A 24,331-nucleotide genomic window follows, 5' to 3' on the forward strand; every position below is an offset into this window, starting at 1 on the left:
AGAGTAGTGGGCTCGTGCATTAGCTTTGAACTTCGACTGGATAGCTTTAGCATTGCCAGCTTTTTCGAGGTACTTAGATACTTAAATGTGATCAACTAAGGCACTGAAAAAAAACAAGGCTAATAGTCTGATGCTAATCTCAAGACTTCAAAGACGTACAGAAATTTAAAAAAAAAATCAGTGGGTGAAGAAAAGGTGGCTATGATCACCTCTTTGTAAGTTTTCCTCACCTCGCTCTGCAGTTCAGACATCGCTTTAGCAAAGTGAGTCTCAGTGGTCTCTGGAAGCTGAGAATAGACGCTCTGTGAAAGGCTCTTTAGGCCGCTCTCCTTGTACTTAGTCTATAAAAACAGAACATTGAACACATGAGGGATAATTCTTTGGACAGCTTTTTGAACAAGTAACTCCTAATGTCTCAGGTTGCACATATTATTTAGTCTGCTGCAGGAGGAAAAAGCTGCAGGCGACTGATGTTCTCTAAATCGAAACTTTGTCTCAAATATGACAAACATTCGGTGATTAAAAAAGTAATTCAGTTTTAAAATGAAATGAAACGTAGCTCGTATTATATTTACGGCAAAAGCTTTATTTGTAGCTTTAAAATTAAATTATCTTCTTTGTGTGTTGTCATCGTTGCCTTTTGTGTGTTTGACGACCACCTCATTGTGTCCTGAGACTCTGAATATTAGATGTGGCTCATTAATCTGAACACTCTCAGAACAACATGGTGGAAATGCAGATTACAAGGAGCGTCACGGATAACCTCTTTGATCCTTTTTGAAGATAATGACGCCTGTGATAAACAATTCATGACAGAAAACATCAAATACATTGATCTGAAGACACTGCAGCTTTTGTCTTCCTCTTAATGGCGCTCAAGAATAAATGTGAAGACAATCGTTCAACAGTTTGTATAAGCTCATAGAAAAATGCTCATTTTTTCGAGTTGGTCAAATTCTTTAAGGGGAGGCTGTGGTGTTTGATTCCTCGCTGTGAATGAGTCACGTTACATCTCAGTTTCATGAATGCTTGTACCTCACTCAGCATGTCCGTCATCTCTCTGGCAAAGCTGGTTTCTGAAGTGTCGGGCAGAGCGGAGTAAAGGGAGCTGGACATCTCTTTCTTCCCGCTTTCCTTGTACTTAATCTGGGAAACGAGTAACACTTCATTTGTATGATGGCAGTTTGACGTGACACATGTCCACAGTTCAAAATGTACAAAAGGTGAGAGAAGGTGTAGAGGCTCTTTACCTCATTGAGCAGCTCTCCGGCCTCTCTAGCATGTTGTGTCTCCAGAGTTTCAGGCAGAAGAGAGTACAGGCAGGTGTTCACTTCTTTCTTTCCAGCTTCTTTATACTTTGTCTGCACACATAACAAAACACAGCGTCTATAGAAACATGAAGGAAATATAAACGCATGGTAGAAACAAACCAAAGAGAAGAAAATTCTAAAGTGGAGTGACCAACAATTTCTCTGTGTCATAGCTACTGTTCCAATTATACATTTTCTGGTAATAAGAGGTTCTTTTTTGTACACAAACAGTGAAATAGAGGGATTGATTGAATGAAAATTTTCATTACAGAAGATAAATCGCCAATATTTCACTGAGAATTGGCCAAACAATGTTAAAAAAGTATATATATTTCACCCAAAAAATCTGACGGTAAGATTTACAACAATAAAATCTTAGGCACCTACAGGTGCATGTATGTTTTATTTCAATGATACAATTAATAAAAAGGCCCCGTTTGTACACATTCATGGGTCCAGAAATGAATGGTCTGTAAAGTTGCAGCTTCTGCAGTAGATTGCCTCATCCAGCAGCTATGAGAGGTTGTTAACTTTATCTCACAGTGCGAATGCAGAGGATCAAAGAAAATCCACTTTTTTTGTTACTGACGGGCTCAGATTGTTCTTCTGAGTGTCTGACATCGTCACAGAAAGAATCCTTGCCGAGATAGACCTTTGTATTAAAGAGGAAAATGATTTATTGTAAACCAGAAACATTTGTTACATCAGTCTCTTCAAAGCCACCAGACTCCATTTACAAACACTGTGATTTTAACTTTTCAGCAGACATCAGATGCAGGACTTTCTCTACCTCAGTTTAGTAACTTTTCTAATTTCATACTTTAAAAAATGTAAAAAAAAAAAAGAAAAAAAAAAGATGAGTTCTGTTGAATGTCTCAAACACAATAACACAAAATAACAGACCTAACAGATGCAGCAGTAGACCAGCAACTCCTGTGTTTGGTAATGTAAAACTGCTGTCAAATATGAGAGAATGATGAACAGCTCTTACGCATTCAATTAGAAAATTGTCTTCTTTACATGTAGGCCAATCTCTACAGGAGTCATGATGATTTTAGAAATAACTATCTTAGACTGGTAGTGCCACAAAAAAAAACAGGCAAATTATCTCTTTTCAAACATATTCAGCAGAAAAAAATAGTCAAACCTGAATCATGTCTGTGTGCTACAAGCTCATCATTTGAATCAAACAAAAACAGCAGTATCAACATACTGCTTTCATTTTCTAGTTAAATCCCATTACTACAGTTAATTAGATGGTAGGCCTCATTTAACAAGTAAATTCAAAAATCTGCCTCTGCTTCAGAGATCAGTTATTTTGGGTTTTAGAAGAGTGATTTGTGTGGGAAGAGATGCTTCAGAAAGTTGAAGTAGTTTAAACTACTTCCAGAGAGGAGCTCTACAGAATACAGAGGTTTTTTTATATCTCATAATAGAGCTGCATATTTGGCTCAACCCTCTTCATGTAGGGCTTTTACTGCTTCACTAAATGTTCAGTTTTTACCTCCTGCTGCGTCCCTGCTGCTGTGACTGAGAAAAACTTGACTTGATCTTTCTTGTGAAATATAAAGAATTTTTAACACCTCTTTCACACTTTCACATTTCTGTTGCAGTGTCTCTTTTAAACGCCAGTATCATGGCCAAATAGAAGCCTCAGCTGTTTTCATGTTATTGCTTTCACCATATTTAACCCATCAAGCACAAAGTAACACGAGATCAATGTCAATATTTAAATGCAAGAAAAAAAAACAAGTTTTAAAATAATTGTTTTATTCTGTCTGTATAAGAACTGAGAACACCCCCTCATGTTCTCCCATGTAGTGCTGCCAGTGAGTCAAAAATAAAATTCTATGCTAATTTTTAGGCATAGAAACTCTTATTTGGTACAGTAGCTGTGACATTTTCGTAAGATTCATTATTTGTTCTTATAAAGACTATAAAGAGTATATTTAAAGAGTAAGATCCTTTTTTTTTTTTTCACAAAAAAAGCCGCGACAGCACTCTCTTCAAGGCTAACAAGACTCCATTCATAAAAGGGTTAATTTAACCTGAAAGAATACGATAATTACTCAACTTATTTTATGTTCCAAATATTACCCAAATATTACACACAAAAGACTAAGTTACACTACCTGACACAATGAGCTACCTTACTAGAAGGAATGAGCTACCATAGCTAGCAATATTAGCTACTACTGTATAGCTAGCAGATTGAGCTACATTATCTGACAGATTTAGCTACCATAGCTTGCAGAATGATACAGTATACCCCAAATGACAGAAATAGCTTCCTAACCTAAATTAATGAGCTACTCTTCCTGTCAAAATAGCCATTGTTTTGTTCCTTGAGGAAGGTAAATGCTCACATTGACCTTGCTTTATTTACCTACATTTAAAGAGTGTAGTTGGATAAACATGTATAGGTCTATTCCACCTGAATGAAGTTGCTACCCTATCTGTAATGTAAGTGATATTACAGAAATACAAAACAGGCACTTTAGATGACTTGTTTTAAACAGGTGTTTTACCCAAAACTGTTATTTGGACCACAGAATGTTTAAAACTGGGCCCTGGTTTAAAAATACCACACCCCGCCCCACCATGGTAGCACACTGTGATGTCTCGTACCTCGCTCTGCAGGTCAGACAACTGTTTGGCCAGCTGTGTCTCAGTGGTTTCTGGGAGCTGATGGTACAAACTGCTCTGAATCCTCTGCTTTAGGCCTTCTTTATACTTCACCTGCAGGAGACAGGGGTGAACCAACGCACAGGATTTTAATGATGATTTTGCTTTATCCCTCTAACAACCCTCTAACGCACAAAAAAAGCCTTTGGACACTTTTCATGAACAAAACTTTTCAGACACAAGAAAAGAATCCATGAGAAGATCTACATCGACTGCTTTAATTATCATTTATATCAATTATTATCTCGAGGATCATGGTAATCAGAGATGATTACAACATTAGTTTACATGAATGTATAACACGTCCCAAAATGAAAAACATTACCTCGCTCTGCAGGTTCGAAGCCTCTTTAGCGTGTTGGGTATCGATGGTTTCAGGCAGCAGAGAGTACAGGTTGATGCTCATTTCCTTCTTACCATCCTCTTTATACTTCACCTGCAACAAATTACGATGCAAGGGCATATTTAAAACAAGCTGAATAAAATAATAAAACATACATTTCATCATGACTTGGAATAATAAGCATATTTTATGATCTCAGATTGATATTTTTAATAGCTGAGAATTTAGAAAAACAGAAAATAACAGAAGCAGACGAGAGTCAAACAAAAACAAGTGTTGTGTGTAAATGTTGAATTTAAAACGTAGTGGAGAATGTATCGCTTTGCCTTTTAAAAGTCCATAAAATAAAACCATGATGGCTGTCAAATTTGTAGGTCTTCATGGTGGTTTCAAAAGGAAACTGTTCTAGTAGATTAGGTTGAGTGGCTGTCATGGCTTTAAGGTTATCCTTCATTTGTGTTATTGTGTGAAAACCCAGCAACTCCTGTCTTGTGTGAGGTAAAATGAATGTTTTTGCCAAATGAGTCTGGCGTCTTTCGGGAGACTGATGTGATATTATTATGTCTGTGACTTTTTTGTGAAGCGATGTCAGTGTACCTCACTAAGCAGCTCAGACACTTCCCTCGCATGAGCCGTCTCTAAAGTCTCCGGCAGAAGAGAGTACAAACACGAGTTCACGCTCTTCTTGCCCGATTCCTTGTACCGCATCTAAAAATAAAACCATTTAAGCATGAGTGCTTCTTTTTTTAAAAAGTACACACAGCCTAAGAGAGAACAGATTTATGAAGTGTCACCTGGCTCTGCAGCTCAGCTACACCTTTAGCAAACTGAATCTCTGCCGTCTCGGGAAGCTGAGAGTAGAAGCTTTGAGAGAGGCTCTTCCTGCCGCCTTCTTTGTATTTACTCTGAAAGTACGAAAAGTGACAGAAATGAACCTCTGGTGTTTGCAGAAGATGATGACAATGTGTTGTGTTTCACAAAAAGGTTTGGCTTTTAGAAAAACAACAAACAAAGAACAACTAAGTCACCATTGGACAAGGCTGATGAAGATTTTTGTCTGCAATCTGTTGATCAACATCCCAGACTTTACCAATGAGACAAACTGAATGCCATCAGCTTTCTTATGTTTGTATAGAGAACAAGAAGACATCCCTAAGGGCTCTGAACATGTTGAAACCTTAATCAATGAAAACTGTGCATATTGCAAATGTCTATCGTTTGATTACCGGTACTCTTGTCCTTTACCCTTGCCAAGTGAATTAGCCCAAACTAGGGATGGATAAAGTATTTCTTCCATTACCTGTCCCCAGTTTATGCCTTTATTGTGGTTATTTTCATCAAAACACATTTTTTAGATCAAATCAAATGAAATTCCAAAGTAAAGTTTTATATCAGGCCAAAATCTTGACTTTCCCACCGGTAACATCGAAAACATCAAAAAACCTGGCGCAAACAGTATACTTTACCTCACTCTGCATCTCAGTCATCTCTCTGGCAAACTGAATCTCTGTGGTGTCAGGCAGCTGAGAGTAGAGAGAGGACGGAGCTCCTTTAACCAGCAGCTTAGGGCGATAGTTTACCTGCAAATGAGAACATGAAAGTAAGGGAGAGAGAGAGATAAACTAAAATAAGGATAACTCTGTAAAGTGTTGACAGACAAAATCAATCTGACGTTCCCAGGTCTGAGAACACTAAAGGTTTATTTCAGAGAAACACTTAATCAGCCTCCTGGTCTTAAAAAAGTTTCTCTCAGACATTTAGAATATCAACCTGAGTCCATCAGCAGCAAAAACTAAAACTTTTAAGTTGCTTTGTGCAATGCCCCCTCCATAAAATCTACAGTGTTGTCCTGATCACTATGCATTATAACATGTATATCACTGATCAAAAAACCAGTCAAAGAGGCCCAGCTTTAAAATCAATAACTCCCCAGAACTCTGCTTTTTCTTGTGATTTCTACCACTACTGATCGGTTTGTTTGTTTCCTCTGTGTTTGCGTGTTTAGTTACCTCACTCTGAAGCTGGGACACCTCCAGAGCATGTTGGATTTCTGGAGTTTCAGGGAGTTGGGAGTACAGGGAGATGGAGGCCTTTCTCTTCCCTTCTTCTTTGTACTTTTTCTAAAAAAAAAAACAAAGATTAATAATACAATAAAAAACATTTGATTGAATCTATTAAAATCAAACTCTATCAGCTCATTTCCTTGAATTTTTAAGACTATTCCCAAAGATAGATAAACTCTAATAAACACAATAGATGTTGAATAAATCACTTCACCCGTCAGTGGCTCTTAAGTTAACTTGAGTTTTGCTAAAAACTCCAAATCTGATTTGAAGCTTTTATCTACATTATCTAAATTTTGTGTTTAATGTATTTGCATTGGGATGCCCTTGCAGCCTAATCAAGCCTGCAACTGCTGCATAAAATAAACCTTTAAAGTTGATGCCCAGACTGGATATAACTGATGAAATATGTTGAAACACAGCTGCTGTTTAAGTCAGAATGAAAGTCGGGTTGGAGTACCTCGCTCTGGAACTCGTGGACAGCCTTTGCCAAATGCATCTCAGAGGTTTCAGGAAGCTGAGAGTACAAACTGCTGCTCATTTCCTTCTTTCCTTCCTCCTTGTACTTGTTCTGAAGAGCATAGAGGCTTTACTGTGATGAGGAGTAAGAACTTCAGTCTAAGCACTCTAATTTTATTTTTGAGAAATCAACCATCCCAGTCATCCTTTGAGATATCCATCCCTTAACCCACTAGCCCATCAACTCACTAAACTGTTTGTCATTCTTTATCCAACCACCTTTCTATCTATTCATACACCCACTAATTCAAGAATAGAACCAGCCATTCACCTATTTATCCTTCCATTTGCTCCCTGTTCTGTCCATTGACATCTACTGATCTGTAATTTACGTATCCTTTCCTTTTGCCATCCATCCATTCTTTCATCCTGTACCCATTTGTTCTCATCAGCCAGCATGTTAGTTCAAACATCTTTCTTTAAATGTATAATCTTTCTCAACTTATATATCAATAATCTTTTGTTTTTCCATCTAAACTATGAATCACCAAACCATCCGTCCAAGTGTAACTTTATTAGTAAATCATTCATTCGTCCATCAACATCCAATCCACCCATTTCATCAGTAGATCCTTTCCTTCTCTATCCATTAGAAGATTTAATTTGTGTCTTTTAATGCCTCAAGATGTATTTTTGTTTGGCTGCTCTTGCCTGTCTGAAACTCTGTTGATTGTGCTGATGCCTGTCTTGGCTCGGACACTCTTGAAAAAAAAGTTTAATAATATTAAAAAATAAAAAATAAATCCATCTTGAAACCCCTTCAGTTTATCCATTTATCTACTGGTTATCTATTTGTACAACAATCCTTCCATCCATCCTTTAATACCCGTAACCGAAAATCCATTCAATGTTCAATTTTTTCATCTGTTGATCCACTCTTTTTAATCCATCAAACTATTGTTCAACACATTCATCCTTCAGTTCAGTCATTCATATTTTAGTACCTCTCATCCAATCCTTAACCCCATCAATCCATAATCTGACCATCCATCCTTCCATTTGTCTTTGCATCATTAAATCATCCATCGAGCCATGTGCTCAAAATCTATCCATTTAGTCCTCTATTCATATAGCCATTCATCAATCAATTGATCTGAGAAGTCCATCCATCCATCCAGTCTTCACCTCACTCAGCATCTCCGTCAGCTCTTTGACAAACTGCGTCTCTGTTGTTTCTGGCAGCAGAGAATAAAGAGAGATCTCCGTCTTCACGTTGCCTTTGTATTTAATCTTAAAAAAACAAACAAACACAGCTGGTCAGCGACATAATCATGCTCTCTTCCATAAACCACTGCAAACTAACAACCAAAAGAAAACGCCCCTCTCCTGATCTGTTTAAATAGGTACCTCACTTTGCAGCTCTGAAGCCTCTCTGGCATGTTGGGTCTCAGGAGTTTCAGGCAGGATGGAATACAGAGACATGGACGCCTCCTTCTTTCCTTCTTCTTTGTACTTTGACTAAATAAAAATTCCCACGTCAGCCAAAAATGATCAGATGGATATGAATGTTTCATGTAAGTGTTGTGTGCAGACCTCAGATATGACAGCGCTGATGTTCTTGGAGTGGATGAGTTCGGCTCCCGGGACAAACATGCTCTGACCCCGCATCTTTTCAAAGTCCTCTTTATACTTCACCTGCAGAAAGAGGACGAGACGTGACAGTGTGTGTGTGTGTGTGTGTGTGTGTGTGTTTATATGGCATGCAAGCTGAACTTCTGCTGCTCTCCTGATCCTTCCCCAGGAGGAATGTTGTTTTAGCAGCTTTGCAATACATTAAAAACTATCAATCAATTATTGATTTAGTCCTGACCTACTTTAAACACCTGTCTTATGATAAATAAGAACTTTGTCCAACTAAATCCTATCCACGAGGTCAGGCTTGTTATCTTATTGTCTATGTCCCATCCACCTAAAAAGGCCTCCTTTCATCTTAAAACCCAGTTTATATCCCAGTTTCTCATTTCTGCTGTTCTTTGTGTCCAGCTTTTGTTGAAATGTTGGAAATCTCTAAAAAAAAAGGACTTTCCAAAAGATGATCATTTCATATTCATCAGAAGGATTCATTTGTTGAGAGACAAAGCTTCTCTGGGATAATTGGTCAAGTAGCTGGATGTGGAGAAAGTTTTACACCTTTGAAAGGAACATTTAAGAACTACAGTGATGATGGAATTTATATCAAACATGTGCCACAGTTTGATATTTGGCTAGATCTGATTGGACAGTTGGTTTGGAATACAGATTGGCAGATTTTGTTTAAGAGTCCCCGGAGAACAACGGAGTAAATCCACAGATGACAAGCTGTCCACCCCAATCTGTTGAAATCCCACCACAACAGAAAGTGCTCCAAGGTACCAGAGTATACGTGCTGCTTTATCGGCTCATGCTGTTGTACTTTCTTTGTGTTTTACTTTGAAACCTTTTCTTTTTCAAGTGTAAACATGAGGCTGACATCACGGAGGTGGCGGATGAGGGGCAGCTGAGCCACAGCAGCTGGAGGAAGACGTGGAGCTGATTTTGTGGAGTAGGCTGACTCGATCTGATGAGTCACTCTGCTGCTGCAAAGAGCAGAGCTGACAAGTTGGACTCACAGCGGGGGAATCAATATCTCACCCTCCCACATCCTCCGACAACATCCACCCTCATTCAGCGCTTTAACTGCAAAAATGGGTGTCAAACTGCTGCTGCAGGATCTGAAGGCGTTTTTTTTTTTTCTTTCAGAATACATCCCCTCTGCGTAGAAAAAAATAGATTGTCAACATGACAGATTGCCAAATGTAAAGCCAAAACTGGCTGCAGTATACTATACTGGCTGTATAGCTCATAAGCTCCGCCTACTCCATGTTAACAGATGGCGCATGGGTCGAACTATAAAATCCAAATAAACCTCAAATAAATATTCCTCAAACATTGTGTCTGTCTTTAAACATATTTCTTAACGCTCTGATTTATGTTTCCAAATGTTGATACCGTTAAACTTCCCCACATATTCCCGGGGTATACGCTATTACCTGAACTAATCAACAATCACATTGTTTGGCTTCAGATAAACCGCCTGAATTATTAATTTATATCGTCGGCATGCTGCCAACATAATATTGAAACAGTAATAATTCATTTAAAGCTGCCCAAGTATATTGTTACTGTCTTATTTTTCTCTCTATCTTTGTTATCCTTATAGTACAGAGACAGAGAACACAAACCGTGTTCACTCACACTGAACAGATTGGAGATTTGATTTTGGATAAATGAATTGATCTGTGATCTTCTTGACCTCAACATTCTGCTGCTGAAACCAGGAGCTTAAAAGCAAGAAACTGAAACCCTTGCTATTTTTAAACATGACAGTATCACAGGTATGACAGTATCACGGCCCATGCCTAATGTCAAAATGTTAATTTTTTTCGTTTCCACAAGTTTTTTTGATGCCATCAAAAGGAAGTATAACTCCATGATTGACAGCTCTGCGGTCCAAAGAGGCTCCTGCAGGCCTGTATCTGATTATCAGAGTCGAGTGAAAACATAACAAACACGAACACAAGAGTCATTGAACTTTTTTCTAACAGTGAGCGTCTGCTTCAAACCAACACAAGAAAGTGTTCTGCTGTGGACTGAACCCACCTTTGGGACCTTAGACCTCAGATAGTTTAACATGTGGCTTGGTAAGAGGACCGGGAACTTCACGTTATCAGCTCTTTGATCATTTGTTTTAGTGGAAGAAATACAAACCATACAATGAACAAACTTACATCACTGACGAGCAGGCTGCACCTCCTGTTGAATGCTGGGTCTGGAAGTGGAGGCTTTGAGTCAGAGGACGTCTGAGAACACAGAAGTGCACAGAAGAATTGTAGTTTCTCTAATAATAAGGTCAGCTCAATAAGAATGGACAAATACCATTGAGTGTGGAAGTCCTCATTTGGGATCTCTCAGAGGGAGGAACGTTTTAAACTGTCTTTCGGTGTGAAATGTTTTTTATTGTGTTCAGTAAATTCAGCAATGTGCAGTTTCATGCAGCTATGCAGCTCTTTTAGTACCATCTGTTTTCAACATGTGGAGTCTGAAATCTAAGCTATCTGTGTGCTAGTAGATCTGTCAGCTTTAAAAAAACATTGATAGTTTTGATGTACAGACCCAAAGACCGTAACTCTCTCTGCCCGCCTCCTCTGATCTTTAATTTTTTTATAAATGAAGGATTATGATCTAGGAATGAAAAAAGAGCTAATCCACCACCATGTATTCCAGCCACTTGCAATACACAATGAATGAGGGCTAATTTTCAATCATGTCAGGTGGCCTGAAGCGAGTGATGGCTTCTGGTAATGATCATAAAATCTGACAGCTTTGTCTGAGGCTGCATTGGTCGCACCTGTTTATATGACACAGCCCACTTTCAAGAAACAAAAAGGTATTAAAAAAAACTGGATTTTTGTGCTTTTATTTGAAATATTTATATTAGGTATTTTTGAAACAAAAGAAGAGTTTCAAGTGATGATCTTAGAATTGTAGGCAATGGCAGCAGGGTCCCTGAATCTCTCCAATGCAACTTCAGGCTGTTAGGTCATAAAAAAACAACACCACTAGAAAAATGAATTATCCGTCTGAGACTGAGAACCTGTGAGACAACCAACGGAAACCTTCCCTTATTCATGCTCCGTTAATCCCTCGCCTCACTTAACAGGCCCGACTGAGTCCTAAAAATCCCGCTATCAAAAGCTAATAATGGCACATTTTCATTTGTAGTTCCACTAATCCTCTCTGAGCCTGCGTGAAACCTGCAGTGCCAGGCGATGCCCCACGCCAAGGTCAACACAAAGACTCTCAGTCAGAGCTGAGACGGGGGCTTCTCTGCAGACAAACTCAATCTGCCCCTCAGCAGACTTCATCAAAGAAAGGCAAAATCCTCAAAGACGTTTAGCAGTACACAGGACTCAGACACAGTTTGGAACACTGTGTGTAGTGGAGTACTGAAGCAGGACATTTGATTAATAGAAAGAAGGATTTAATTAAAAGACCAAAGACTCAAATGTCGGAAAATATGAGAAAATGTCACCTTTCAAAACCCTGGGTTCAATAAAGTAAATCTTCTATTTCTTTTTCATAAGATAGAGAAATACTAAACCAACAAAAGCTTTGAAAAAAAAGAAATACTAAACTAGAAAAACTTCATTTTAAATGTCATCAGGATATGAGCGGATGGAGAAAATTTCACAATAAAATTGAAACAAATTAAATAGTAATCACAACGGGTGTAGTGACTCAGGCGTTCATATGAATGAATGACAGACGTATGGGCGGACATCATAAAATGATAACTCTTCTGTTTACTGTTTTCTTTTGTGCAGAGAAAAAAAATAAATTCTCCATTGGCTTTCAATGAGACTGATAAAACTCCTGATTGGACCGACATTGTGATAGTTTTAAGTAAAGAAATGTACAATTTATACATTTAAACAATCGAAAATTACATCTATAGTTTCAGCTTGAGAGATTTTAACTGGTACAAAGTAAAAGACAAGATTTTGTCCAACTTATAAAACTCAATGTGTTTTCAACAAGCTGAGAGAAATCCTTCAGTTTTGAAAGTTTGACCTTCTCTCGAGTTTCCACAAAAAACATACAAGCACAGAAGCCAGCCTCATCTCAGAGATAACAAATTAATTACCTGATTCCTGAACTGAATCAACACTGAACATATCCACATGAGATCTGCCAGTCTGCATACTGGCTGATATGGAAACTTACTCTGTTATGTTCTGTTCTGGGTATTATCTGATTGTTTTTCAGCCTTAGCTGAGCTGAATGTTTAAAACTTTTGGTAGTTTATGTTGAGATTTAAAAGTAGGAGAAGGAGAAACTCAAAAGTTCTCACCTCAGATTCCCAGGCTCCCAGCAGCTTCTTCGCCTGGCCTCCCTCTCCCTCTGCACTCTCCTTCAGTTCTTCCACCTCAGCTTCGTTTTCCTCTTCCTTCTCCTCTTCCTCGACCAACTTGTCAGTTTGGACCTCCTCCTTCTCCTCTACCTCCAGTTTTGCCGTCGTTTTCACACTGACAGTAGTCAGTGTTGTCACCGTTGTTTCCACCACCTCCTGTAAAGACTCCTCTCTCTCTCCCTTCACTGTCAAGACGACTTCTTTGTCGTCAGCAGATACGGGAGCAGCTGGGGCCTCCTCTGCCTCCATGTCAGTCACCTCTGAGGAAAGAGCAGAGTTTAGAGGGTTCACTTTCCCCTTAAGGCCATTAAAACAGATGAAAGTAAGAAATAGTGATAAATAACAATGCTGAAAGTTGTTATGAGTGGATTTGACATGTTTACTGTCATATTGAAAAAGGTTAATCTCTTGTGATTCCTAACGGCTTGTTATGGACAAACAAACAGCGTTAAACCTCCAAGACAGCGTAAAACCAACTCAAAACCGAAAAATACTCGAACATACAACTCAGTACAAAAACTATAAGTTACAACTGGCTAATCAACTCTCCATTCAGAATGCTACACTCTTAGGAGGAGGGCATCTGTCAAGGTCACCTTTTAAGCTTCATCAAAGTCAACAAATTCAGATCCTCCAACCTGCTCTTATGTTCAGATTCAAGCTCATGATCACTGAACTAAAATCACTTCTACATGTAAAAGCATATTCCATTTTTTTCAGTGCGTTTTGTTAGCTTCTGGATCTCCACATTCTTCTAGTCAACCTCGTCATTGTTGCACTCACCTTGTCTGTTTTATGGTTGTCTCTTTACAAATGTTCTCTTCTGACTTCCTTGGTGTTTGAGTTATCGTTTGAGCCTACCAAACAATGTCTCACTTGCTTGCTAATTCGGAAAGTCTACTTTGTTGTAGGGATCACTCAGTTCCCGTTTTTTCAGTCGTCTTCAGTGTCTTCGTCAACTCTCCTGATTCTGAATTTCTTTTACGCTCCGCGTCTTTGATATTGGGTTTCCCTTCACCTTCTTTGTCTAATTATCATTAAAATCTGAGATCCCGAAACCTGCTTCGTCTGGTATCTCCCGTCTCCTGCGATGGTTGACTGTCTTCTGTGAGTCATCGGTTCATTGGGTACTTCTTATCACTTTTTAGCTTCCCCATTTAGCCCTCTACTCAAGACCTTATCGCTAGCATGCCCTGCATCACAGTGCCAGTGTTGGGTAAAGTGTGTGTGTGTATGTGCGTTATAAAACCAAAGACTGGTATCCACAATATGAATGTGTCATCTGTGTGAAGGTCAAAGAGTTGAAGGTGAGAAAGCTGGGAGGAACGTTAAATCGACCACTCCCAAACACACACGGACTAAAAACCTCAGCAACACTGAAATGAAACCATGAACCTTCATGTGTAGAATTCAGCTTCTGACAGACGTACTTTTTGTTCCCAAGTCCTAAAAGATCAACATTAAAGCTAAATGTACACTTCATATCTTCTTGTTTTAGAAAGTTAAACATTACAGCCGAGCCTTTTTTTTTGGCCCCGATAAAAAAACTGCTCACCAGTTTTGATGGCAGACACAAAAAAGAGGAGGACAATCGAGATCAGCCTCAACTCACTTCCTGATTCAATGGTGGTGGCCATGCTGAAAAAAATGTCTCAACCCAACTGTTAGTCAATCTAACCAATGAGAGCTGAAGCTGAGGCCTGTTTTTAAACCTCTTGACACACCATTACGTCAAACAAATTCAACCCCCCCACACACAGTGTGCCAATCCAGACATGAGCTAATCAGACCAATTTCGTTTCTGAACCATTTTGCATCCATTCTGAATCTTCATGTCTGTTCCCCATTTCCTGGAACCACTGTACCCAGTGTTGTGCCCAAGTTTTTACTCAGGAAAACAGAGGAAAATAAAATCAATGGATGTATGTGTGTATGGCTTCATTGATAAGATAATAATATTCTGTTCTCTCTTGGTAATACTGAACACAAGAAATGCAGAAGGATGATGAGTATAGAAGCCTTTAGCGGACATGAATTCATACATTTCATTTGAATCTATTTTCCTGTGGTAATGTTGTTACTCAAGATCTCAAATTATTGATCTTAAATGAAAACCTATGAATGCATGTCCTATTAAGACTTCTGTAGGGAAGAACTGATTAATCAGGTCTTTGAACACGTCATGCCTTTAGTGTTCCGATAAAAGCTGAGTCTTGGCTGCACCTCGAGCCTGCAGTCATCACGGTCTCACCCAGAATCACAGAAAACAAAGCTCTCTGAGGACCCGGGGCTTTGGTGAAAATCTGCCTCTGCTCAGAGCTAAATTGGGAAAGACATTTTTTAGAGATGGTTGGAAAAAAAAAAAGCTGCAGGCTGCCTTGCGACCAGGGCCTCTGTCTTTCTCTCTCTCTCTCTCTCTCAGATCCTCCTAATGAATTTGGAAACACAAATCTTTTCCTGGGAGAGTTGTGTGTGATCTCGTCCTGATGTGAACCAGGTTCACTGCCAGAGAAACCTCAGATAACACCTTTCTTTTAATCTATCCGACTCTGAAATTCTGAGATTCATCTCAATCCAAACAAATGTGTTTTCCTTTGTTTTGTTTCCACAAACTGATGAACAGACAGTTTGCATTAAACACATCTGTGTGCAAACTTCGAACTCTGTTTCCTTCCTCCTACTAGCACCCTCTTTTTCCCATCCCCCCCCCACCCCCCCACCCCCCCACCCCACCCCTCCAGGTCAACCTCGACAATAACTGAGTGCTACAATAAAAAAAAACGCGTGGGCTTTTGAATGTCACACCACTTGGTAGCGAGGCAGTGTGTGTATATATCAATTAAAGTGGAAGAAATGAGAAGGGGGAATGGGTGGTGTATTTACGCAGCGGAATAATAGGATCACACGGTCAGGTAAACAGAGGAGGGCAGGAGGGGGGAGGGCAGGAGATGAGAAGACAATGAGACAGAGAAAGACGCAAAGCAGACAGAAAACAGAAGAAAAGATTCACTGGACTCATTTGGTTATGAAGATGAGAGCTGATGATTTTGGACCTGATGTTAATGAAAGTTGAGGGATGAGTTTTTAACACTTTTAACTCTTTTAACACAAAAGTACCAAAGCCTACAAATGTTTAGTTTTTGCGATGCCATTTCTTTAAGTGAGAAAACCAACTCCGCGTTGAAATAGTAAAGATGAACGGGCAAAACCGACCTGAAGAAGAGAATATGTTTACTGACGATGTGTCCCAGTATAAATTAACGCGACGCTTTGATCACAGCAGCACGAGTACGGCAGCTTTCAGTAGCAACTCCCGCCTCCTTATGTAGAGGCCTTTGATGTAACGTCTGCAGTTTCCACGGCAACAATAAACATACTGTCTGTCATGGCGGCCGCCTCAACATAAACACCCCGTTACGACTATAGAATTACGGATTGCTCTGGCGTTGACAACTGTTGGAAATATTTGAGTAAACGTCAGAATTCAACGGCAAAAAAAAAATACGCTCGTGTCTGTCGATGCTCAAAATAAAAAAATGAAAATGTAGTAAAGAGAGGAGAATGAACTCAGTACCTCATCTGTTGATGCTCATCAGGACACACGGGGGGAGAGAATCTGTACACACACACAAACACACACACACACACACACACTCAAACAAAGGCAAAAAATTTAAAGAATTTTAAAATCTTTGTCAAGCCTTAGAATCAATCGATAAGTAAATAAAACATGGTCACTTACTCTCACTGGTTCAGGGAGGAGCTCCTCTTTAAATAGTTCATGTCGACAACGCCGGAGGGCCAAATGGCCAAAGGACTGGATCATGAGGACATTTTGTGTGTGGTTGTGCAGGTGTGTGTGTGTGTGTGTTTGTGTGCTCACAAACTTAACAGCACCCCTCACCTGTTTTCATTCACCACATCACACACACACACACTCTTTCATATGCAAACACCATAAGAAAACTGTGAGTTTGTATGTGTGTGTGTGTGTGTGTGTGTGTGTGTGTGTGTGTGTGTGTGTGTGTGAGTGTGTGTGTGTGTGATACATACAATACTGATCTGCTCCTGTGTCTTTCGGAGTCTTTGCATCTCTGGAGTGTCGGACACGATGCTGAACCCTCGACCTTTACTCTCTTCAAAGTCCTTCTTGTATTTCACCTGCAGGAGGATCCAAACAGACGCAAACTGTCAGAATTAAAGAACAATTCTCCCTCGAAATCTTCTCGTAAGTGACGGGCCAGGGGGTGGAGTTTACCTTTGAATGCACCCACACAGCAACTCTAGTAACTACATGAAGACAGACCACAGAGACAGTAACCCTTGAGATATTCTGTAAGTGTTTGTCTTGTGTTTGACCGTGGACGGCAGTGAAAAGGAGTTTTTGAAATTCTGAGCCAACAATCGTCTCTTCGGTAAGGTTTCTTAAACGAACGCCACTCAAAACACTATTCCCTCCTCTTTCTTTTTCTCTTCTCTCTGAGCTTCATCCGTCGCCCTCCTCTTCCTCTTAGCCTCAGCTTCATATCAAACAGTACAGAGTGTGTGAACCAGTGCTGTAAAGCCATACACACTTTCTCACTTTCTGCAGTAACCAGGCAACCGGGGTGCTCTGGAGACACGCGAGAGACGCCATTGACCCAGTTGTTGTTGTTTGTTTGTTTTTTGAGTTGGTAAAGTTATTGTTGCTTTTTAATATTTTCATTTCTGGACGGTCGAAGTCGCAGAAGTCTTTCACGAATGTCGGCAGAGAGTCAAAGTTGTTCAAACGACCCCTCTCTCCCGTATCCAACAAATCCAAATAATTGTCGCGTCGCCGCCAAAAAGAGCCCGCAGATGTCAACAATAAGCGAGCAGCAGGCTGTCACTTTTTACTCGACCTTTAGAGGAACAACCCGCAGCTCATTGAGCCATGAAGTCATCCCGCTGGTGTCTATCAGTCATCAGTATCAGCCCATTAGCGCTCAGAGTTACATAAAGCTGTAAATTGCGGGAGTGTGACTCAGACAGAAGGAGTGTGTGTGCTCTGGTATCCTGCTCTCACTGTGATTGTTCCCCTTCTCAATACGAAGCAGATGAAAGCCCATCCGTTCACCGTGGGCTCCCTGCAGAGCTGATGTGACAAGCTGACAAGGTACGGCACATATACACAAGTAAGGATCCAGACAGTCGATGAAAGCCGACGCACAGATCCCGATTTCTTCTTTTCTATTTTTATTTTAATCAGCATCATCAAAATCCATTTTCATCATTAATAAGGGGTTAAAAAAAAAACGTTTTAACTCACAGGCCAAGGTGGAAGTAAGATTTAAGGATCCACCAGCAAAGCATATTTTTGAACTCTTTCAAAGTTAAAATTAGTTGAACTTAGTTGTGAAAAATGAGCACTGCCGAGGTGCCCATGAGCAAGGCACAGAACCCCAAAAACTGCTCTGGAGCGTTCTCTGTGGGCAGCCCCTCACTCTGAGACCTCTCCATTAATGCAGAGTGAAAACCGAATTTCCCCTCGCGGGATTAATAAAGTATATATAAAAAAAAGAAAAAAAAAAGAAACTTGTTTTGTAGTCGGGGAAATTATTATTTCTTAACCAGTTGTAATTTCCTGCAAATCGCACACTTCAATAAGAATATGTTATGAAGAAGTTGGAGAAATGTTGTGAACGTTAAAAGAAAAAAAAACTCTGATGAAGCCCAGCTGAATGTGTCTGTACATTTTGTATACCTTAGCTGCCGAAAACAGAACGAGTCCTTGTGAGCTCCTCTTTGTGTAGTGTTTCATCATAGTGTCAAAATGAACTCATCAGATGTATACATTTAATGAAAAAGGAAACAAACATCAGACACACAGATTCACCCGTTGAACCCGAACACAGATCCTGTCTCTAGTCGTTTTTCCACGTCGACTCCTAAAACTGAATTTATCCGTCTGCTTTGACGTGTGAGTCTCTGTAGTCACAAGGACACATCATATACACTCGCATCCCCTCTGCCTCTACACTGCCCCCTACTGTTCATCACGCTGCTATTACCACACATACCGTTCCCATTCATACTGGCATTGGGGCTATAAATCCTTTTTTGTATTCACTGTTGCTGCTCCGCCTCGCTCCCTCTGTCCTCTCACAGCACCGTCACAGTGTCAGCAGACGGCTGCTCATCACCAGTCTGGTCCTGCTCCAGGTCTCTGCCTCTCGAAGGCAGATCACCTGTGCCACTGTCACTTTGCTAAATGTGGCCGAGTGCTGAGCTCGTGATGAATTCATGTTGGGTCTTTGATAATATTTTAACAAAAGAGTACGGTCTAGAGCTGCTCCTTTTGTAGAGCAGCATCGTGCTACTTTTGTTATTAATTGTCATTCTGCAAATCAAGATGGATATATATTATATTTACTTTTGTTTCTTTTCTTTTCTTTTCTTTTTTTTATTGAGGAAGTGCCGAAACACTAAACAAATGAAGGGGAGGCGTGCAGCCTTCATGTGTACATGTAGTAATGGTTCACTGGTCGTCTGGCATGATACTCTGGTTCTGCTTCAGGATGATTTCTTTGAAGGAGTAAGAGTTTGAAAAGGATGAAATGAAGAATAAAAAGCACACAGAGGGAAACTGCCACACGTTCTGTCAATAAAAGGCCACAAAGATAATATTTCATATTTAAAGGTTTGGATGTGAGTGAGTGAGGAAAGGATCTGAGGGAGTAAGGATGCAATGAAGGGAAGCATGTGAGGATGGAGCGATGTCAAGAATGACGACTCTGTATTGCTGACAGATTGGATGACTTCACATTCAGACGCACTGGAGCTGCGAGACGACACACCAGCAGACATCAGCGGGTCACGTGACGGTGATGTCACAACCACTCCTCTGCACCTCCTCACAAGTAGGTCAGAGCCGAACATGTGGAGGTTTTCCCACGGCGTGCGCGTACACTCGCTCTGCTCACTGTCATTGTGAGTTATAATCAGTTTTCTGCAGCGGGACCGGAGAGCTAATAGGAAGTGATTTCAACCTCACCTCCGGGGCAGAAAAGTTAAGAGGCGAAGACGAAGAGGAAGAAGGAGAGGATGTGAATCCTATCAACATTTATCCGAGAAGTGGTGAGCAGCAAGAAAAGACTTTTTTTTAAATGAGAGCAGGTGAGAAAGTCAAATCGAAACAAATCCGTCTGCAGCGATATAGATGTCACATTTTAATGGAGTTGTCGCCACAAAAGATTAAAAAAAATAATAATAATCACGAGCATGGATTTTTCCGTAATATTTCCTGCTCTGTTCTCACATCAGCTCAAACACACTCCTTCACCCATTGAACATTTATTAAGGTGACTGGCAAAAAAAAAAAAAAAAAAAACTCTGGGTGACTGTCTTATGGCGTAATGATGGCGGCGTTGTTTTTGCTGACATCATAAGTGTCTGACAATCAGATGAGACGATTCAGAGACACCAGACTTCACCTTGAGTTGCTGCTCCACCAGTTCCTCGCTTCTTTGTCTTATTTTAGGACTCTTCAGGACTGTCATATAAAGAGTTGATGATGACTGCACAATGATTGTGTCAAAGTAGAAAAAAAACAAACAAAAAAAACACAGGGAGTTCAGTGGCTTTGAAGAGAGCAGCATAACAATGGTTTCTGGTTCAAATAAAAAAACGTGATCTCTGTTGGGATCCTGCATCAAAGATACAAACGTTCCCCTCTGAAAGAAGGAGTAAATAAATGTGTGATAAGAATCAGAGACAGACAGGACAGAATGAGTAAAGCTCTGGATTGTAAACGCTAAACTGGTTATAAATGTGTTTTCATGAGGGCAGAGCTGTAAATACAACACACACACACACACACACACACACACACACACACACACACACAAAGACCAAACATAGACACACGCATCCCAGGACAAACAGCAAGTCCCCTTCTGCTGACTGCTGAGTGGACAGCTGTCCTTTTGTGCTGCAGAGAGCTAGCCCACACACACACACACACACACACACACACGTGTTTATTCTCTCATACGTGTCCTTTGCATCATTTTCTGTGTTCATGAATCATCACAGTGAGTCATCTCGTCTTCAGGAAGAGGAGCTGTCAGAGCAGCTTTCAACGACACACCTGAGGGTTTGTTTTCGTCTCCATGTGGTGCCAGACGGGCGGAGATAAGAGCCTGAAACCTGCTTAAAAAACGCCATCTCTTATCAGCAAGATCTACCTCTTAAGATTTAATGTTAGCATGTGTAGTCCATGTATATGTGTGTGTGTGTGTGTGTGTGTGTGTGTGTGTGTGTGTGTGTGTGTGTGTGTGCGTGTGCGTGAGCGCGTTTCACCTGGCTCTGTAGCTCGCTCTGCTGTCTCAGTCTCAGGTTCTCTGGTGTGTCGGCCACGATGGTGAACGACGTCTTGGGGTAATGTCTGTAAAGAGAAAAAGTGTGAGAGCGCTGTGACACGTGTTCCCATGTCATGTTTGAAGCGTGTGACAACAATGTCTCCGAAGAACTGATGCAGACTCATCACAGCACACTTAACAGCACGTAAATAATCACAACAACAATGTCACCCACGTTTGTTTGTTTTTTAAGTCCCTAAACAATGAAGGCTGACAAACATCAGAGATCGCTCCATAATGAGCGCTACACAATAAGTGACCCAACAATGAGCCTTTGAGAGCAACACCCTGCTCGATTCCCTCTCATCTAACTTGACCTTCAGCCTCCTGTCATTAACCTTTAGGATGTATAGAGTCTAAAATCAGCATCACTGGCTTTAGATTTCAAGCTGCTGTCTGCAGAAACACACAGCATGAAGAAGAATGGAGGACGGCACACACACACGCACACACACACACACACGTGAGAGCTGACGGTGTGAGGATGGTGGGCGAATGACAAAACTCCCACTCCCCACCTCTGTGAACTTTTAAAAACATTTCTCCCAGAGAGCGGTGTTTAGCTCAGGAAGAGAAACCCTCTGAGTGGGTGTTTGAGATATTTTTGCCCAAGATAAGCTCCAGCAGTCATCAGTCTTTGGACTTTTTTTTTTTTTAATCTGGATATTCTCCAAAAAAAATAAAAAAAATCCTCCAACTCCTTAAAACTGACATTTCTCACCACGTGTAAAACCTTACCAACAGCTTGTTTCCAAAGTAAGGGGCTTCTAATGTTAATTAGACCAATCAAAGGAGCTAGCTGTTTAGCGCAGCGTGATGTTGTTAAATGATCTTGTTAGCGCAGGTCTGCTGAAGATTTCTGACGTTAAAGGGATTTTTTTTTTCTTGCCACGCTATGACAGATCAACCCTTCATCGGGGCAAGTGACTATTTTTGGTAATTTCGGTACACATTACATATGGCCACCCAATCAGAAGAGGTCACCCTACGCCACTGATCCTGCTATTGTGGCATTTGAACCAAATATGGTAACTTCAAGATTAAATCACTCCAGACTTTGGAAAAATGTTTTAACACAAATAAAATTTCTGTTACGTCCCCCACGAACACTCTGAGGTTGAATTTTTGTATTTCAATGAGTGCCTTATAAAGGGTTAAACTGGGCCCTTGTAAGATGACAATGATTCAGGTCCTTTACCGGCTTTTCGTAAAGTGACTCGAGATAACACTTTGTACAACGCTATACAAATAAAGATTGATGAAGATTGATTGATTGATATTGGAATGCCTCTGTGTGTTTTAAAGTTCAAACTGCCCACAGCACGACACTTTCTCTGCATTGATCTAAACAGGGACTCTCTATAGTAACTAAAGCAGTAAAAAACCCAAGAGCAGGAAACCTTCCAGAATCAGAACCAGGCTTGTTGCTGTGTGGCTTTACACAGCTTTAGTGTTTTGGTGATAAAAAAAAAAAAAGAACACAGTAGAAGAGTGAAAGAGGTCGCAGAGTTTCTACGTCACAGTATGTAATCAAGTCTGCAGCGTAAATGTTTCCAGTGGTTTGGTGATATGTTCAATATTATTCAACAAACAACCCCGGATTTCTTATTCCCCACTATCACCTTCTGTGATGAGAAATACTGACAGAGAGACAGCACATCTACTCTGTGTGTGTGTGTGTGTGTGTGTGTAAATCATCAATCGCCGGAGCATATTCAGCAGCACAGTTTGACCACTCCACTGAACTGTCCTTCACTGCTCTCCTCCAACTTCACCTCGTCCTGCCTCCCACGCTACACTGTCTATCAGACACACACACACACTCACACACACGGGTCACACACACACACACACACACAGGTCACACACACGGGTCACACACACACACACACACACACACACACACACACACACACACACACACACACACACACACACACGGGTCACACATACATACACACACACAGGTCACACACACACACACACACACACAGAAACAGGGCAGTGGTCCAAAAGTTGAACAATTTCAGATGCGAGCACTTTGAGCGCAGCGTCACAAACAGCTGATGCCGAGCTGTTGAGAGCTGAAAACATGAAACTGCTTCAGTTCTGTGCTGAAAAATAGACTCAGCAACAGTGTAAAGGACACAGGAGATCAGATGAGATAAGACAAGAACTGATCGTTCATTTTCATGGAAATTTGTCACACATGAGGAGCTCATCAGTCCTCACATCCTTTGTTGAAGACATGTCACGATCACGTCCTCAGTCCATGTCCATGAGTCAGGGGATACGTCCTGTGAGCGGGTGACGTGTGACTGATGATGAGTGAACGTGCTCCTCATCGGCAGACACATTTGACATCTTTTTAAAGAAATCTTTCTTTGATGCTCAATCATCCACTGACTTCACGACACACACTCAAAGACACTGACGCTGATCACCCTCTCCCTGAGAACATCCTGTAACATTTTACAATATCCTCACTGACGTCACAAACAGCGTCACTGTGTTGTTGTCGCCGTGCTTGTTTTGAATGTGTCACAGTCATAGTGGTGATAATCACTGTGTGTCACAGACAGTCCGCGGCGCTCTGCGTGTTTGTGTGTTGAACTCAAAAACAGTCATCGTGATCTCTACTCGTCTCCACGATAATGTGAGGAAAAAGAGAACGGCGGGGACGAACAGGAGCTGATCAGGATGCTTCCATACAGGAGGAATATCATCTGCACGTGAGGCAGACCGCTCGTCCTGTTTTTTTGATTTTCATTCAACACCTCCTGTTTGGAAAAGAGAGTCCGGTGCACAGCGGACGATTTTCTTTGATGTTAAAAAAAAACAAACAGCGCCCTCTACCTGTCCTGTGTGGAAAAGTAAACCAGAAGATTCAATGGATTAAAGGCATCCTTCTCTTCTGTTTTTATCTTTCCAATCTACTTCTGACTCTCTCTCTCTCTCTCTCATCTCTCTCTCTCTCTCTCTCTCTCTCTCTCTCTCTCTCTCTCTCTCTCTCTCTCTCTCTCTCTCTCTCTCTCTCTCTCTCTCTCTCTCTCTCTCTCTCTCTCTCTCTCTCTCTCTCTCTCTCTCTCTCTCTCTCTCTCTCT

General features: G+C 40.7%; 1 protein-coding gene across 1 annotated transcript in view; it reads right to left on the bottom strand.

Annotated features, from left to right (window-relative positions):
- Positions 1 to 24,331, bottom strand: part of LOC306835388 (uncharacterized protein) — a 74,114-nt gene that overhangs the window by 31,477 nt on the left and 18,306 nt on the right. The window contains exons 3-20 of the mRNA XM_079361876.1: positions 21,169 to 21,253; positions 16,592 to 17,010; positions 16,424 to 16,465; positions 12,790 to 13,109; positions 10,667 to 10,738; positions 8,454 to 8,555; positions 8,268 to 8,378; positions 8,046 to 8,150; positions 6,862 to 6,972; positions 6,348 to 6,458; positions 5,805 to 5,918; positions 5,133 to 5,243; positions 4,936 to 5,046; positions 4,321 to 4,431; positions 3,939 to 4,049; positions 1,251 to 1,361; positions 1,036 to 1,146; positions 231 to 341 (exon numbers count right to left, since the gene is read on the bottom strand). Coding sequence (XP_079218002.1) covers positions 231 to 341; positions 1,036 to 1,146; positions 1,251 to 1,361; positions 3,939 to 4,049; positions 4,321 to 4,431; positions 4,936 to 5,046; positions 5,133 to 5,243; positions 5,805 to 5,918; positions 6,348 to 6,458; positions 6,862 to 6,972; positions 8,046 to 8,150; positions 8,268 to 8,378; positions 8,454 to 8,555; positions 10,667 to 10,738; positions 12,790 to 13,098 — 1,812 coding nt within the window. The 5' untranslated portion in view covers positions 13,099 to 13,109; positions 16,424 to 16,465; positions 16,592 to 17,010; positions 21,169 to 21,253. The remainder of the gene's footprint in view (positions 1 to 230; positions 342 to 1,035; positions 1,147 to 1,250; positions 1,362 to 3,938; positions 4,050 to 4,320; positions 4,432 to 4,935; positions 5,047 to 5,132; positions 5,244 to 5,804; positions 5,919 to 6,347; positions 6,459 to 6,861; positions 6,973 to 8,045; positions 8,151 to 8,267; positions 8,379 to 8,453; positions 8,556 to 10,666; positions 10,739 to 12,789; positions 13,110 to 16,423; positions 16,466 to 16,591; positions 17,011 to 21,168; positions 21,254 to 24,331) is intronic.

The sequence above is a fragment of the Symphodus melops genome, assembly GCF_947650265.1.
Source record: "Symphodus melops genome assembly, chromosome: 14".
Taxonomy (NCBI): Eukaryota; Metazoa; Chordata; class Actinopteri; order Labriformes; family Labridae; genus Symphodus; species Symphodus melops.